Source organism: Sinocyclocheilus anshuiensis, unplaced genomic scaffold (assembly GCF_001515605.1).
Source record: "Sinocyclocheilus anshuiensis isolate Anshui unplaced genomic scaffold, SAMN03320099.WGS_v1.1 scaffold103, whole genome shotgun sequence".
NCBI classification, from domain to species: domain Eukaryota; kingdom Metazoa; phylum Chordata; class Actinopteri; order Cypriniformes; family Cyprinidae; genus Sinocyclocheilus; species Sinocyclocheilus anshuiensis.
This window is the reverse complement of record NW_015548201.1, coordinates 89,579-108,001: the sequence shown is the minus strand read 5'-3', so window position 1 is coordinate 108,001 and position 18,423 is coordinate 89,579. Positions and strand designations below refer to the sequence as shown.

General features: G+C 36.6%; 1 protein-coding gene across 5 annotated transcripts; it reads right to left on the bottom strand.

The window, feature by feature from the left end:
• Positions 1 to 948: 948 nt before the first annotated feature.
• LOC107653314 (TNFAIP3-interacting protein 1-like) lies at positions 949 to 17,033 on the bottom strand. 5 transcript variants are annotated; one of them, XM_016439997.1, is made up of 18 exons: positions 16,729 to 17,033; positions 12,867 to 13,049; positions 12,287 to 12,436; positions 12,095 to 12,183; positions 10,893 to 10,955; positions 10,138 to 10,332; positions 9,930 to 10,024; positions 9,544 to 9,655; positions 8,432 to 8,524; positions 8,260 to 8,325; positions 7,205 to 7,336; positions 5,612 to 5,740; positions 5,054 to 5,179; positions 4,428 to 4,553; positions 4,214 to 4,294; positions 3,894 to 4,082; positions 3,104 to 3,188; positions 949 to 2,118 (listed from the first exon to the last, which is right to left on the bottom strand). In XM_016439997.1, exons 2-18 carry the CDS (start codon positions 13,009 to 13,011, stop codon positions 2,057 to 2,059), a joined length of 1,938 nt encoding a protein of 645 aa, XP_016295483.1. In that variant the 5' UTR covers positions 13,012 to 13,049; positions 16,729 to 17,033; the 3' UTR covers positions 949 to 2,056. The 5 variants fall into 5 exon arrangements, with proteins under 5 accessions (XP_016295483.1, XP_016295482.1, XP_016295484.1 ...); XM_016439996.1 differs by lacking the exon at positions 16,729 to 17,033 and adding an exon at positions 14,028 to 14,197; XM_016439998.1 differs by lacking the exon at positions 16,729 to 17,033 and adding an exon at positions 14,083 to 14,197 and having other exon boundaries at positions 3,894 to 4,079.
• Positions 17,034 to 18,423: the final 1,390 nt, after the last annotated feature.

Below are 18,423 nucleotides of genomic sequence, written 5' to 3'. Positions count from 1 at the left end.
AAAGCAGAAAGGATATGATTCTTACCCTGTTCCAAACAGTGTTGGGAAGGTTACTTTGGAAATGTAATAGGTTACAGATTACAAGTTACCCTATTTAAAATGTAATAGTAGTGTAATTATTTCAATTACTTTATTAAAGTAATGTAACTGATTACATTTGAATACTTTTTGATTACTTTTCAAAATTTTTAACAAATGTTTTAAAATAATTGTTTTGTTTTTTTTCAAACATTTAAAGCAGTCACGGTTAACTTTACAGTAGGACTCAACACTAGTTAGTATCAGACTTTCAAAATCCTTCTTCACTTGAATTAAGATAATAATTATTTAATTTAAAGCACAACCACCACAAAATCAGACTTCAGCAGCTATGTTTACTTTGAGATCATTCTGCAGTTAAATACAGATTTATGATCATAAGATATAGTTTAATACTAGCTTTTTGAAATCAAAATATTTGCATAGCCATGACAAGTAACACTGGCATCTAGCAATGCTTTGGGGAAAAAAAAAACTGTTAATCTTTAAAAAAAATAAATAAAGCATATACATAAACCCAAACAGGAAATTAAACAGTTATTGAATAAGCATGTGTCCTATTCTGTGTCCTAAACTCCTGAAACATTGGTGTCTCATATTTTAAAGCAGTCGATGCAATTTGGGAAAGAAATAAATCAAATCTGTATGTGTGTGAAAATATTCAGATGTAACCCCCTTTGTAATCTTTAACATTTTCATAAGTAACTGTAATTTAATTACACATTTTTTCTTAGTAAATGTAACAGATTACAGTTACATTTATTTTGAAATTAAATTACGTAATTCCGTTACATGTAACTAGTTACTCCCCAACACTGGTTCCAAACATATTACAATGTTTTTAAGTGCAACACTGGACCCATTGTAATCAGACACTTGGTGATTTGGTTATTTCCTCCTCGTGTTCAGCCCAAATCAAAAATTAGACCAATGAAAGTGGGTTGCACTGATGTGATGCATTAACTTATTTATTCTGGCCCACTTCCTGTGATTATGCATATGCACAAACACACAAACTCACATCCTACAGTCTTCCAGTAGCTACAATATGTAAAGGGAGACACAAAACAATACACTAAAGACAACATTACTTAAGACAATAAACCACACTCAGCTGTCAAAACAATAGATATAAATAACTTATCACTTCCATTTGCACATCGGGAATAATGTTTTTGAACACTGAATCTTAAAATATATTAAGCAAAACTACCGTGATATTTCTGTCGTCCAGATGAAAGCCCTCCATGATCAATTATCATTTCAATTTCAATCATATATCTGAAAGATCAACAAGCCATGTGAAGCACTTATTAAAGTGTTCCCAGAATATAATCTAATAGATGAAAAGGTTAACAGGTGTTGTATATGGCTTCAATAAACAGTAGGGCAGATGACCAGTCAGAGAGTAACGCCAGCCTGTGGTGACACACGCAGACGTTCAACAGTATGTGACTCAATCTCAATCACGGCCAGTGAAGGAATCATGAATCAGTTCGGTCACATTCTACTGTTAGCTATTTTCAAGACAATTCCCCTATAGAGTTACAATTTTTAGATACACATTTTCTCTAATTGCACATACAAATGTTTTTGTCAGTCTCAATCAATACCAACACGTGTCAGGGAATCACTAAATATGATGTTTTCAGGTGGCTATTATTAAATTAAGTGGTGGAGATCTAACTCTATAGGTAGATTGTCATAAGAATAACGTTCAATCATACTATCCATTAAATAACTGACTTCAATTCCTGCATAGAATTATATAAAGCAGATAATTTAAACTTCAACAATCATAAAAAGGTAAAATAATAAATGTATATACTCTTAATTTGCCAGAACAGTGTTTCACAAACAGGATTATAAAACTTAAGTATATAAACAACATTTTCATCAGTGGTAGATATATATATATACACAGTAGGAAAAGAAACAATAGTTCACACCATGCCAACTGAAAATAAACTGCATCATGCTACTAGCTGGGAGCCATTCCAGGAGAGAGAATATGTGGTTAGTGCTTTCCGGGGTCTATGTTCTGACGCTCCCTTTTCCCAAATCCAGTTGCTCCCATTTCTGCCAACAAAAAAATAAACAAGTTTATTTTAACTTTGTCCCTCATTTATAAAACATCGTTTACATTTTTTTGTAAATAATTAAAATATTGAATTTAACACTTTTATTCAACAAGGTTGCATTAAATTGATCAAAAGTTAAAATAAAGACGTTTACATTGTCACAAATAATTTCTATTTCATGTAACTTTCAAATGAGCGCCAAAACCGCATATGAGAATGATTTCTGTAGGATCATGTGACACTGAAAACTGGAGAAATGGATGCAGAAAATTAATCTTTGCCATCACAGGAATAAATTACATTTTAACATTTATAGTGTACAGAAATAAATGAACATTTACTATTACAGAATTATTAATTATCTGACACCAAAACACCACCAAATTCAATTTTGATCTTGACAACATGAAATAGATCATATTGCTGAGCAAACAAAGGATATTCAGTAGGAAATAATGTAGGGCATGATTCGAGTTTATGCATCTGGATTTGACAAAAGTGTAAAAGTTGAGTTATGATACCACTAACAAAATATTGGTAGTGCGTATATACAACACTATGGAAAGTAGCTATCACTTCAGCAGAGATGTTTCATAGGTGGAAAATGACATTATGCTTTGATAAAAGAGTATGCAAACAAGCTTTTTCATCTTTAGAATAATTTACATTCATAAATTATGCACAATGGAAAGCAAATTGCATAAATTTTTATGCCTGTAGATCATACAGATAACCGAACAGACCCAAACTGAAACTAAACTTCATAGGCCTCGTACAATCATTGTGAAATTTAAAACTATTGCCATTTCATGTTTCTTCTGTCATGGTTCTCATTGTCGTCATCATTTGAACTTCCTCCAGTGGAAGCTGACTGATTCAGACAGAATGCTTGAAATATCACTGGGTCAGACTGACATTACGTGGCAAAACAAAATGAATCCTGGTGACGCAGAAAGGACACGCAGGATGAATCTATTAAATACCTGCAGTTTCTGGAGGGGGTCTCGCTGTGTCTGCTTGTCCTCTGGAACCACGTGGTTGTGGGAAGGATGACTGCCAGGGAAAACCCTGAACACACACAAACACCCAAATTGATGTCGAGAACAATGGTTTTGATCTCTGTCCACTTCTGCACACTGAAGACACACTGTACCTCTTATAAAAGCCTGTTTGTACAAATCATAATAGCCACACGTCTTTTTTTCATACCACATGTGGTTAACCACTTGAAAAATGCTGGAATGACACTGTTGTGTCTGTTCCAGGATGTAAAGGAAGCAAAACTCAGCAAAAAAACAGGAATTTTTTCTCACAGTCGAAATGTACCTCCTCTGAAATAAAACCAAAAAAAACCCCCAAAAAAACAACAACTACTGTGTTACAGTAAGTGTATTACTAGATTTGAGGCGAACCCATTACTTCGGTATCAAGTTGATTTAAACAAATACCAAAATTAACTTCTTGGGCAAAAATAATAAAATAAAAAAAAAATCAATTGAATTAATTGTGCCATGTAAATACAGCCTAATGGACTTGACTAATGTTAAGTTATTAACAGAAGTAAAAAGCGCAATAATTTATTTGTTCTTTAGTACTGAGTGTTTACTTGAATAATTGAAAAACTTAAAGCAATGCTTATTTGAGAAACACTTTAAAAGGCAGTTTTAATTTAATTTGTTAGAATTTTATATTCATATTTAAATAAGGGTGCTTTTGTTGTGGTATCAAAACCCCTGAAATTTTTTTTTACTGCTGTTGCTATCGCATACTTACAGGGTTGACAGGCTGGAAATCCCTGCCAGGTGCTGTACTGATGTTAGGCATCCTGGGCGGGAAGTGTATGGGCCACCCCTCTAGACCTTGATGGCCCACCTGTACAAACGGGCCACAGTATGGAGGGCTCATCGGGCCATTAGCCGAGCCAGAAGTGGGATCGGACGTCCTCCTTTCCTGTTGCCCCTCCAAAACATTGAAAAACAAATTCTAAATAAGTTACGGTTGTCTTCCGTTTAGGAATTCTACCACATTTGTAGACTGTGATCTGTATTAATAACAGCTTCTACCACAAGGTGGTGCCAATGTGGCACATTTACCTGCTTATGTTGCATCTGAAGTCTCTCTAGTTTACACCTCTCGGCACGCTCTCGCTGACACTCATTCTGTGCTTGATGAAGCTGAGAAACAGAGATACTGAATTCAGAACTCGCATAAGATTCTTTCATGTCTCATTATTAACCAACTGGGCATTTCTCTGGAGTAGTTTCATTGGTTAGAGCTGACAGTCTATGGGTCCGTGTAGTTACTGACCTGATTCGTCAGATTGGTCAATTGACCCTGCAGCCTTTCCACCTGCCGCCTCAGGTCTTCTTTCTCTTCGTTCATCCTCTCTCTGTCGCTCCTCTCCTTCCGGAAATCCTCTTCAAATATTTTCACCTGAAAAAAATTGCATGTGATGAGGATGCAAATCTACAAGATCTCTGCAGCCATTGGTGCATTTCAGCAGACTGTAAGGATGAAGGAAGCTATCAAACCTCAAGCAAACTCTATGACTCACTGTGGAACCTTGACACATTTCTTACAAAGCGTGTTTGATAAATGAGGTAAAATGTCTGCAGAATCAATTCCTGTAGAGTTTCAATGAGTGAAACCTTAACTCCTAGAGAACCTCCGAAAAAATTTGACGCAATGAGAAAACTCAAGCGTCCTGAGGAGCTTGTTCACTGTTTCAGCTCATCTGACCACAGCAGGGCACTGTGCAATGTTAGTGTATACTGTGACCCCACAGTATTTGCACACTTGAGACACACAAATGTATGAATTTTACTGCAGTCAATTTTAGAGTGGTCCCCACTTGTTCCACTAACATTTGACAAGAAGAATGTTGTTTTTAACATTTGACAACAAGATGTATCGGAGTCTTCAAGTGTTTGTACCTGCTCCTTCAATACAGCTATCTGTGTGTGCAGCTCCTGCTGTCTCAAGTTGGCCACACCTTCTCCCAGGTTCATGCCTGGCTGGGTGGAAGAGGGAGAGTGGAGGTTCAAAGCTTCCTCTAATGCCTGTAAAAGAGACAACACAATCAGAACTGATGTTTGAATTTAAAACAATATTAAAGCAAAACAAATTTTAATCAGCACAACATTAATAAGAAATGTTTCTTTAGCACCAAATCAGCACATTAGAGTGATTTCGGAAGGATCATGTCACATTGAAGTCTGGAGTAATGGCTGCTGAAAAATCAGCTTTGCCACCACAGGAATAAATTACATTTTAACATATATATTCAAAAAGAAAACAGTTTAAAAAATCCAGCCTTGGTGAGCATGAGACTTAAAAAAAACAAAAAAACATTAATCTTATCGACCCCAAACATTTGAATGGTAATGCACTAAATAAATAAGAAAATGCATTTCTTTTACAAATGCCATAGGGCTTTGGATTAGTGCCTGCCTAACTAAATGACAGTGGAAAGCTGTGTGTGCTTTACTGACCCTATTAAGCCGCTGGATCTCTTTCTCCTGGTATTCTCTTTGTTTAGTAAGTGGCAGCAACTGGTCTTGCAGGTAACGTACCTTTTGTTTCAACTCACATGTTTCCGAGGTGAGGCACTCCTTCTCGCCCTAAGACAACATTTAGAAATACACAGGTTAGCCACGAGAGCAAAACACAGTCACTTGGTCATATATCTAGACTTTATACAGTCAAAGATATTGTAAGGGTCATTTATTGTTTGACACTAGTGAAGTGAGTCTTTAAAAGCATCTTACTATAAATGTCACATATTTCCAGTAGGGCTGCAACCAGTAATTAATTGGCTACCTTAATCAAATTATATTTTTGATTAATTAGATAAAAAAAAGTGCAAGTTAATTTCCTGTATTGCAATTAGGAAAAAGTCTATCAACACACTCTTTAGTTAAAATTACTGCGCTACATTTGGGTGCTCAAGGATGTCTTTGAGGTTTACCTGCAACTCGCTTTCTGTAAGGATGTTTTGCAAAATGGAAATTATCACATGACTTTGAATACATAATGTCTTCAAATAAAAAAAACAACAACTCATAATCACAAGCAAGCATTTGTCAAAGCACCCGACACATGCCAGTCTGCCCACATGAAACTCTTATGACCTTCAAAGCATGTAATACAAAAACCTGTGGTCAACATCATTTTTTCAATTTCGATATCATAAAAATGCATTTTTAATGACTACAAGCATGTATGACATACTAGCATCCGACACAAAATTTTGGTATGCCTCTCCTATGGAACATCTGTGGTCTGCTGTGGGGGCGAGTCATGCTGACAAAACTTTTGTAATGCTGTCCATAACTCATAAAAAAACTAAAAACCATGAGAGCATTGAGATGTAAAGATAAGTAGGCAGTAGATGTGAAAATGAAACCAGTTGTCACATGATGTCTATGACACTTAACAAATTTCTTTATGACTGAACACCATATCAGCAGCAATGGCTATATTCATGGCAAAATCAACAGTATTATAATTACAATATCTGACACTCATTAAAACTATAAGGCAGTTTATCTGTAGCATGCTTGACTGTCCCCTCCAGGACTGAAAGGAAACCACTGCTATATACTAAGAATGTCATATGGTCAACTAATGGGAATGACTGGTGCTTCCCAAGAGAAAACTGAAAGCACCGAATGACTATTTGAAGCCTTCATTGAGCTCCACAGGGGTGCAAATACAGCAAAATGTTCCATAAAGAGTAAGAACATTTAAATTCTTAAAAAATAAATAAATAAATAAAGAAGGGCTTATTAATGGTCTTTTTTTTTTTAGAAAAGGAAGAGACTGTCTGACAAAAATGTAAAGCTTATTTTTCATTTAGGGGTAAATTTATCTGGATTAAACCACAATAACAGGCTGACATATACTTATACATATATACATATACATACATATACATATATATATATATATTCAAATTAGCCAGAAAACAATGTATGAATAGAGGAAAATGAGTTAACTTTTTAAATCAGAATTTCTCTCCACCTAAAAGTAATAAGTACAGATTGACTGTGGATGTGCCGTCTGCGGCTGAGACTAGGGTGTACCTGTACATTGTCGATCTTAGACTTTGCGAGGAGGAGTTTTTTGTCGTAATCTCTTTGTCTCAGTTCACGTTCTGCTTCGAGCTCAAGCACAGCCTTTTGGGAGTCAGCAAGCCGCTGCCGTAGGTCTGTGATCTATAAAGGAGGGAAAAGTCATAAATTGATGAAGGCTCATCTGACAGTTTGTTTTTGTAAATTGGTTTCAGATACATCTGTTAACAGGCCATTCTAACACAACATAAAGGACCATTAGTTACAGAGCTGCACTGAACTGGGCAAAAATGTTGTATATTACAATTTGCTTTAATCTAAATGCCCGAGTGTGCCTTTATCAGAAGTTTGATAAGGGGTTGTAATCTATTTTTATCAAAGAAAGATTGATAAAAAATAGTAAACTGCAAAAATGGAAAACAAAGCAATAAGAATAACAAAAAAATTGAGCTGTTTTTGTTCCATTGCTCTGAGTTTTAACACAATCACCCCATGACGACAGAGGATGCGTGTAGAAAAACAACCCCGGTATGCTTTTTTTATTTCAATTTTTTCTCTCTCCTCTATCAGACCGAGCAGATGCAGAAATGCAACAGGCATCACTATCTCTGGGCCGTGAGATCACGTGGCTTTGCAACCTTGGCCAGCCCCTATGGCGAGCCACAACAGGAAGACAGAGGGTACCGGCGAGGTGAGGGAAATTCTGCCAGAGGTGTGACAGGAGGGGCCTGTGGTCTGGTGTGCAACACTGTGAAACACACACAGAATTGCTTTCCATTCCTTTGCCCCAACAGCATTTCCACCACCACCCAAATGCAGTAACAGGACCTGTCAACACCCTACACGTTATACAGGAATTTCATGTGATGATTCATATGATTCGATCTCCCACCATTCACACACCGGCTAGCTGGACTCATCAAGCAGTTGTTGTTACTTAGTAGAGTGATTCATGTTTCTTTATGTTTCTTTTTTTTTTTTTTACTATCAATAAGGTGAGCTACAAAGGTTACAAGGCCAACTGGAACATATTTATAGAGCATTTCTAGGTATATTTTGTTATGTACCTTCTGCTCAAACTGTGTCTTCATTGAATTCCACTGAATGTCCCACTGTTTGTTCACCTCCAGTACCTGAGAAAGGTCAAATGCAACAGTTTACACATCAGAGTCAAATGGGAAACTATGACAGCAGTAAAGCAAGCATAAAGAAAGCAGGGGACCTCCAGAAAATTCTTACATCTTTCCTCTGTTTCTCCAGAAGCTTGATCTTTTTCTCATACACCTCCGGATCGCAAGTCTTAGATGGTGTTTTTTCCACAGCTTTACCAGACTGTAAATGTTAAAAATAATAATAACAATAATTAAAAAAAAAAAAACTATTTCAATTATGCATTTGCAGCCAAATACCAGTACTTCAGTACCAAGTCAACTCTAAAATGTTAACATTTTTAAACAAAAATAAACAAAGATTTAGGCTTACAAAAACTGATAAATAAATGACAGTGACAAAAAAATGAAAAGAGAAAATCAGAAAAAGCTCTTAAATTAGCTTGTTTTTTAAATTATTACTGTTAAACTTGAAGATTAAATATTTGCCATTGTTCTAAATTGTTAATGTGTTAATATTTAATGAAGTGGAATTTGTTTGCAAAACTTTAAAAACATTAAACCAAGAGACACTAAAGTATAATCCCTTGCTCTGTCAAATAAAAAAAGTGACCAATAAATAATGGCCAAATCTGTATCCATCCTATATCTTTTCAGCAGAACTGAAACTCAGTATGAATTAGCTTCCCATTTAAATGTCATAAAATATTCCTGCTAGACTTTAAACTGAAAACTGATAGCATAACATGTAATCAATCACAGCAATTAGTTCATGACCGACCAAAGAATTTTCCCATCATACTACAGTACAGCAGTCTTTAGGTTGAGTCAGAATGCAACACAATGACCATGTGTATTGTCCTTCAATATTTAGTCATACCGTGAAAAAAAGCCCACAAACGAGGAACTTCAATAGAAAGACCATTGAGGAAGAGCAGTATTCAGAGCCAAGGTGGTATTCCCAAAACTAATCTAAATGGCAAAAGTGACTCAATAAGACGCCTCTCAATTTAGAAACCGGGGAGCAATTTGCACATTAGTTCTTTTTTTCTAAGAACTCCCACTGAAAAAGCTAACAAAACAGAAAAGCAACTAGACCGCAACATCCCTGGTCTGAAAGGGAAATTAAAGACAAAAAAAAAAACCCCAACACAAATTTAGAACAGCACCAGGAATTCTATGGTGATGTCACCTGAGATAAAGAAGTTAATGGAAAAAAAGTGCACAACTGGTCATTTCCACCTTAGTTTTGGTTGTCTCTTCTTTCACTGGCTCCTCCTTTGGGCTCGGTTGCTCAATAGGTGCTGCTTGGGCTCCTCCGCTGACCTGCTCCTTCAGTTTCAAGTTCTCCTGCCTGTCCAGAGTACACAGAACCAAAATTAAAACTGGAAAATGAAGAAAAGAATTGCAGGATTCTCTATTTGACACAGTCAGAGAACAAGCATCAGATGGAAAGACCCCTCAGTTCCAGCACAGCGGGAAATACTGTGGCCCCTTGTTATATTTTCACAGTTTACTCACACTGATTCTTCTCACAGATTCACAATGGGCTTTTTTGCTTTTAGTTGTTCCATGAGTAAATTAAAAGATGACTTTATGATAATGAATATAAATGTGAATTGAATTACCTCAGCTGTTCAAAATCAATGTTACGATACTGGAGGTCCTCCTCCATTTTTTTCCTGAGCTCATTGTTTTCTTGTCTTAGCTGTTCGCAGAGTGTCTAGAGATAAGAGCGAATTAAATTCTCAGTAAATCAAACATTGATTAATTCACATAACACAAATAATAGCCAATACAGAGGCTTAAAAGGTGTCACAAGCGCAGCCATCTCACCTGTAGGAGAGATGTTCTCTGTTCGTTCTTCTGGACCTTGGATGATAAGTGGTGGAATTCCACAGCCATGCGGCCCAGGTGAGACAGCAGCTGGTTGGGATTGGACTCTTCAGCAAATACACTAAAAGAACTCTCCAGTCGCCGGAGTTGACTTGCCAGCTCCATGTTCTCCTGTGGCAGGTGAATCACTCCAGCCTGCATTATAAAGCAGAGTTTACCTAAATATTCTTCCCAAAAACACCCCAACATATAATACCAATCACTAGGGATCAAGTGGCACTTTTACTGTCAATATCTAGACTTCATCATCCCCGATACATAGGAAGAGCACTGCGAAACCATAAACTGAAAAAAAAACCTTAAATACCTCTATATAAACATTTCCAGTTTTGCAAATTTATGAACAGAAGGTTTTGTAAACCTAACCAAAGAGGTATTCCATAAACTGATACACACTCGTGAGTTTTTCAGTCTATCTGCATAGTAATCCTGGAGTTTCCCTCCGAGTCATCCAAGGAACAGCCTCATACAGATTCATTATGATGAACAAATGCCTGATAAGGAACGGCAGCAAAAAACAGCTGAGCAACTACCGTGACTGGAATGTGGCACACATGACTTACATGCGTGGCACAGAATGACAGAATATGGAATGTTCGAAACAGAGCAACAATCCAGCAAAATACACACAAAGTTCACACGTGCAGTTGAGTGACTGCAGCTGCCCAGGATTTCCTAACATCCCTAAAACTCACCGTCTGGGTTTCCGAGGCCGTCTTCTCTTCCATATTCACCACCTCAAACTCAGATGAACTTTCCTGTAAACACAAGAATTCATAGCGTTGCAACACTTGTTCTGACCGTCACACAGAATACCAACTCATAAAGAACATTTTACCATTCACAAATGAGGAAAAACTACAACTAAAACTAGAAGTTAAATCCGCATTAGATTTATACAGCATGTTGCGAAACAATATGTTTATGTTTAGCACAGCTATGAGGGGAATATATCATAACACGTGCATTGCGATAATCGCATACAATATGAAGTCATAAAGGATATTTCACTGTTCACGTCAAACCAAAATAGCCAGCAATTCACAAAATTGGAAGTTATATTCCCAGTGTGGGATTTGCACAACATGTGAATACCATACTGTTTTCATAACTTCAAAGGTATAATGGTAATTCAACAAGCTATACCGTGTTATGATAAACTCATAAAGGATATTTTACTGTTTTTACTTCACATGGGAATCAAATAAACAGCAATTCGCAAAACTGAAAGTTACATTACTATGTTACATAACATAATTGACTTGTGACCTTAAAGTCATAAGGGCCTTTCGCACCGCAGGAACCTTTTCATAGTACTAGAACTAATTGTGGAACTACCCACTTTATGGCGTTTTCGCACCGCCGGAACTGGGTGCGATTTTAGTAACGGACTGCCTTTTTCGAGAACCAAATTAGCTCCTACTCCGGAGCAGGGTCTAACCAGCACAACTGGTACTACCCGTGATGTAAGTAGACATTGATTGGCCAAATGCGTATGAAACTACGTCAACTTATTTCGCAAGTATGGAGAACAGCGATAGATGGACGGACACTGAAGTGCAGGCACTTTTGAACATTTACACAACGGAGGAAATCCAGTAGGAATTCGAAGGAACAAAACGTCCTCCATCCACCTGTTGTTAATGTTGTTCTTCTTTGTTTCTGTTGTTGAACGCCGCGCACAAATGACATCGCTGTCAACCGGCTTACGTCACTTCTTAGTACACACTGTCGGTGCGAATGAAACCATGTAAATGGTACTGGGAAATATTTTGCACAAAATCGTCCCAGTACTTTAGTACTGTACATTTAGTTCTGGAACTAAAGTGGTGCGAAAGGCCCTATAATGGTATCGTTTTGATAGCATGTTTCCAAAAGTTTCAGTAGAAGTGCTTACAGTTGCCTCTGGTTGTAAAGTATTTCCAGTTAAACAATCCAGAGATTCTTGTCTTTCTGTTGTAGGATAAGCGTGATGTTTTCCATGACCTAAAGGAAGCCACAATCACAAGAGATCTGGTTAAAAAACAGGTCTCTCCGGTGTCAAACCCTTTACCAACCTCACTCCATCAGAATATTGATATAACTGTACCTTGTGTGTCTGTCTGAACAGGGGTGCCCATGCAAAGACTGGAGGCAAAGCTGGTCGTGGACGACTTCAGTGCTTCGTTATCACTCACCAGCTCCTCCACCCTCTTCCGAAGCTTGGCTGCCTCTGTCTGAGACTCCTCTAACAGGTCTCCTTCCAGTCACGAGAAAACAATGGGTTACATGACATAAGCACACATAATAAAAAAACAGCTGCCCTGACACAATTGCATGTCAAATGTTGGAGTTACTGCAACACTGCGCCAGCTGCTAAAAGCTGAAAATCCAGAATCGCTTCATTTCTGATCCAACAATAGACCTTGAAGTCTAAATTAGCAACACAAGATACCAGTGAACTAATAAAGGGGTTGATGACTCAGATGCCCAGGATGAGCAACATGTAAGGCATTTAACTATATGTAACCTCAACTTAGACACTGACAGATGTAGAAATTGAAAATATTAAGGTGATTTTTATAAAATCTTCCCAGGTGGAGTATATTAACTGAATGAGCCGGAATCAATCAGGTTCATGATTCTCAAAGGCATTAAAAATAGGTGGCAGGCAGTTTATAATCCCTCACCTAAACTCTTCAGACCTTTCATTCTCTCCCTCAAAACGGCGTTTTCCTCTAGCAGCTGTCTGTAGCTGAGGCTGCTGGCCTCGTCTTTCACCTGGCAATCGCTCCCACCGGGGTCATAGATGCGATATGGGCCTTTTCCCTCCATCTGTCACCCCCGTCACTTACCAAACATGTTTCCCTGTACTAAGACAAAGAAATCAGGAGGTCATTCATTTGTGTGTACTGTACAGACAGGTTAAACAAAACTCTCAGATTAGCACTGACAGCATAGAAGTGCATAAAGATTGTTGATTTGCAATTCAAAGCGAGGCATTTGAATAATGGCATCTTGGGGATTTTTCTTTGGCTATTTCAAGACATAATGATTTGAATGCACATCTTTGATATCATATGCCTAACTAAATGTGTCATAGCAGTCATTAAGATATTCTAAAACAGTTTATGATTTTCCCATCAGCGTTTAATAAGTCAATCAACCAAGACCAGCATAAATCCTCACTCCCATATAACCATGACAAATGACATTTACGCTAAGTGACAGGTAAAATCAGCAGCCAAACAAAGGAATAATCATGCGCCACCAGACAACATGTCATATCCTAGTAAGACAATTTCTCAATAACAAGCTCTTGAACACCAAAAACATAGCCACATACCTTCACAGCAACTGTAAACCCAAGCAAATCTAAAGCTAAACGCTTTCACTTTCCTTTCCATGACAAGACCTGTTTAAACAGCTCTAGTAGTGTCAACGTCACGGTGACCTTAGACCAGAGGAAACCTTATCTAGAGGATCATGTTTATTTCTAATCCCCTCCAAGCTCTTAATCAACAGCTCTCAAATGACTTCACTTAACAATACGACCTCAAACAGACATGGTATGGAAACCTTAAGCTTTTATTAAGAATGAGCCGAAAGCCCCTACCCACACAAGGTCAAAGCCAACGTATTTTGTGTTCTAAATAAATGACTCACTTTCAAAACAAATGTGATGATATTAGCTTAGCATCCGGCTAACAGTAGGTGATGTGTTTATCATGCTAGCAGACAAAAGCTTTCACGCTAGCTCTCCCTAAAGCCACAAACAGCGCCTAAATACGCACAATAATGTATTAAAAGAGGATAAAACATAACGGTCGCACGATAATGTTTATACATACCTGTATTTTACCGCTAGTTTTTTGTTTTTTATGAAAAGAGGAGCTCTTTCTGTACCTTGACGGAGACGCGTCTTTGATCGGCCGGAGGTTTGCGGAAGTGGTTCGCGGCGCGAGCTGGGAAATTCCGCAGATGTAAACAGAGCCGCGTTCACTCTAGTGATGGGAAGTCCGACTCATTTCCGCGAATCGGTTCATTCAAACGGTTCGTTCGATTCTTTCACGTCAGAACGTAATTGCGCCATCAAGTGGTCCATTATAACACACTCTGAAACGTTCAAATAAAGACATTTTTTGGCATGCATCACAATAACGTTTTTCTAGTTTTAATAATAATAAGGGTGTTTATTATTTCCTGTTTCCAGTTCAGTGTGTTGCAGCCAGCGTTTACTTGTAAAAACATAATGTAATTTAGAACATAAATATAATTTGCTTTTACAATACTAAAAACCAAAGGTTTAATCAAAATTCAATTTTTTAAGATAATTTAATAAGATCTGTCATAATCAGGCCACAAACATATTTCCGGTCCTTTAAAATCTCTCAAATGAGTCAAATCCGGACACTCCTCGGTTCGTGGGCCATTGCGAATCGATTCTTATTACGAACCGCTCGGAACGATTCAGTACAATTAGTGAAAGATTAAACCGCATAAACACATTTCATTACACCAAATACACCAAATAATGTTCTTTTTAGCAGCATCATATGACCCCTTTAAATATATTGGCTTAGTGGCTGTACTATTTCAGTGACTGATCTCACATAGGCTACTATAGAAAAAATGGACTCATCTTCACATTCTATGATTGATCGTCGTGTTTTGATTCACTTTTAATGATTCGTTTATGGAGCGCCTGCTGTTCATTTGACGTTAATGTTTCACTGCACTAGTTCTCCTGTCTAATGTTTAATGTGAAACGTTGTGATCAACGTTAAAGCCTACCAAAAATTGTAAATATATTTTTAGTAGTTCGTAACAGGATAGAATATAAATACATATGTGACTGTAGTTTACATGTGTGGGTAAAATATATCTAATCAATATTAGATAGCCTAACATGTTTCAGATTTATATTTAATTAAAAAAAAATTGCAAGGCGTCCTTTACTCTTTATTTAGAGTAGGCCCACTTATTACCGTTATAATCCACCTGGATCAAATTAAAGTTAGACACACACAATGGCACAGACACACATAAACTGCACTTTATCATACAATTTATTTTCATTGACAAAACAAGTAGTTTTATGAGGAATATGCATATCATTGTGTCTCTGGTGCATTATTTTTGGCCCGCATTCATTAAACAGCAGGAAATTAAATTGGCCATCTCAGCTGTTCTAAACCCCATTAGTTAATCTGAAAATTAAAAACAAAAATTAAAATACAAATTTCAATTCATTCTATAATATTTCTTGAATCTGATCTGTGCTAATTTCACTAGTACATGAAGAAATTAAAAAAATCACAAGGAAACAGATAATGAGATGTTGAATTGGGTAACAGAAGAGTTGTCATTATTGACCAATTCTGGAAGTTCAACCATTATAAGCAAATGACTGAAATGTTTGTACATCGTAAATATTTTCAGCATTCTTAACATAATCACTACACTATATGTCTGTGTTTACTGCATGTACAGTACGTTTTTAAATATGCATTAGAAAATGGTTTTAAAATACAGTCATGATGAGGGGTGAAACATGCTTGGCATATGCTATCAGGAATTTTATTGTCAAAATATTCCACAGTATATACAATAGCCTACTGACAGTAACAAAGCGGTCAGGAGTTTTGACTTTATGATCATTTTCTCTCCATTATGAAGAGAGGGTGTCTATTTGTTTGTAATTTTCAGCATGTTTCCAATGATACCATTATATATAAGCTTTTTGTCCTGTAATCCAAGTATGAGTTCAGTTTCCATCATTACAACACCATAGAGCAATAATATTCTTACAGGAAATTTAATGCAACTTTATGACACAGTTTTTTAAGTATCATTGATAGGCTAAGGCAGCCATCACCAAATCAAAATGATTACCCTAATATCCTCTTTGTAAATCTTACCCTGCATTGAAAATAAATGGTGACATCTTGTGGAAATTTACCACTGCGGTATTAAGGATTAACATCACACACGTGCTAGATTCTGCCACATATGTGTGTGAGATCTAAATGTATGTTTAATGATACATTTAAGTGGTTACCTAATAAAAAAAATAATACAAAAAATAAAAACACTTGTAATATGATTTATTTTAAATACCGGAGGTCAACAATCAAGCAACTTTAAAACTTGTACAGCTGCATGTACAGTAAAGAGTGTCCAAATGAGTGTCCAATTGAAATATATGCATTTGTTTAATTAAATTAAATGCACTCAAAGATAGTGTTTACAAAAAAGGAATCAATTAAAAAAGCAAAATACTGTTTAGAAAGTTAGATTAATCCAGTTTGAATGAACAACACACCTTTTAGTAAACAATACATAAATAGGTGACTTTTAATCAAATTTCCTTTGAAATTTACTACTACAATCAACATCATCATCAAAAAATAAATTCCCTTTTGTCACAGCTTTTATGGAATCAAAATTGACTGATTTACTGATATAATTTCCCATTTTTATCCAAGCTTTAAAAAAGATACATCAATTTTCTTTCTATTAATAAATAAAAATAAAAACATGGTTACTCACCTACACATTATACTTGTGTCCGAGAGGCATTTTTTAAGGAAACTGGTGGCAATGGGGGAAGCGTTTGCTGTGTTTTTAAACAGAAGGGGAAATTCCCACATAGTGAAAGGCCCTGATATTTTTTTTAGCTCAAAAGTGGGACCTGGTATGCGTCCAGGAACTTGAGACTGCTTAGCTAAGTGTTACCAGACAACAGATATTTAATAGTAACATAGCATATTTTGACCGTTTACAATGCGGGAGTATGCGCTGTAAACAGGAGTGAAGGATTATTACATCAAATTATTTAAAGTAACTACATAAATCAGCAGTTTAATGCCTGATCTTAAGTTAGTGGATTATAATACACCATAAGTCTACATGCATTTGTCTCGAAATGGTCCCATAAATAAAGCTCAACAAAGGACAAAGGTCATAAAACAAGTATAACTGCATTTTAGTTGTCTTTCAAAAAGTAATCACAATTACAGGCACAACGGAAAGTGCACTGACAAATAACCTTAAATTTCTTAAATGCAAAACTGCATGCAGCTTTTGTAAAATCAACAGAAAGTATACTTATGTTATGCTGTTTAAGTTTTGTCTGCATAGTAACCTTTTGTTACCTCTGACATTAAGCATCTCGTAACACCCTGGATTGTTCAGTTTTGTCTTTGCTTTTGCATGTGCAACTGTTCACACACAGTCGAAAATGTCATTATGATCATGCATTTGATGTTTTGTTCTGAATTTAACAATGTTATTGCTATTGCAGACATCATCGATGGTGACTGGGATGTTGGTCTACTTGCAGGGGATTTCCTCTAGCCCCACAAGCTTTTTTCTTCTTTCCTCTTTTAACTAAAGATGGCCTGACAACAGCTGCACTCACACAAAGACATGTCTGCACACACACACACAAACACATGCGTGCACGCACATATACACATAGATGCAGACAAGAGTATAATGAATTGATGGTTTGAAGGCTCATTTTTGACATAGGAAGGCTGTTGTACGGGAAAAGGCCCATCAATGCCTCTACTCACACCCTGAAATCAGCAGATGACAATACTGTTGCTGTCTGCTAACTGGGAAACCTCTCTTGAAACTGGTGCGAAGCCCAAGAGAACAGAAAATGCATTGAAGTTCAATTTTCAAAAAAAAAAAAAATCTCTCAAAAATGGCACATGATGTGTAATTAAGGTGTGATGTGCATCGAGAAATCCAATAAATGCAATGCATTTAGGGCAGACACTAGGGTTCAGCAAGTACTAGCAAGCCCTGTATTTTCTCTTCATTTTTAGAACATCATTTTACTTTTTTAATCAACATCATAATGCATGATTTATCTTTTGAAAAGTAAATAAAATCTACCGAACATCAAATATCACATTTACCATCTGCAATTTATTACCAGATATTTCCTATTAAGAACAGAGTTACATAGATTACAACAGGAGGGAATTTCCTAATGTGGTGCGTCTGTAATGTAAATAAAGTTAATGACTGATCTGGGTGAATCAGCTATTCAGACCACTAATGAAAATAAGGACGTGAAAAACATCCTCTGCTGAAAGAAATACTTGATGTTTTAGGCCAGTGGTTTCCATTTTTTGGATCAAAGGGTCACGAACATCAGTAGAAAATCTATGTCAAATGCAAATAATTAAATGCAACTACTTATATAATCAAGCACAGGTAGAAGAGCAAAAC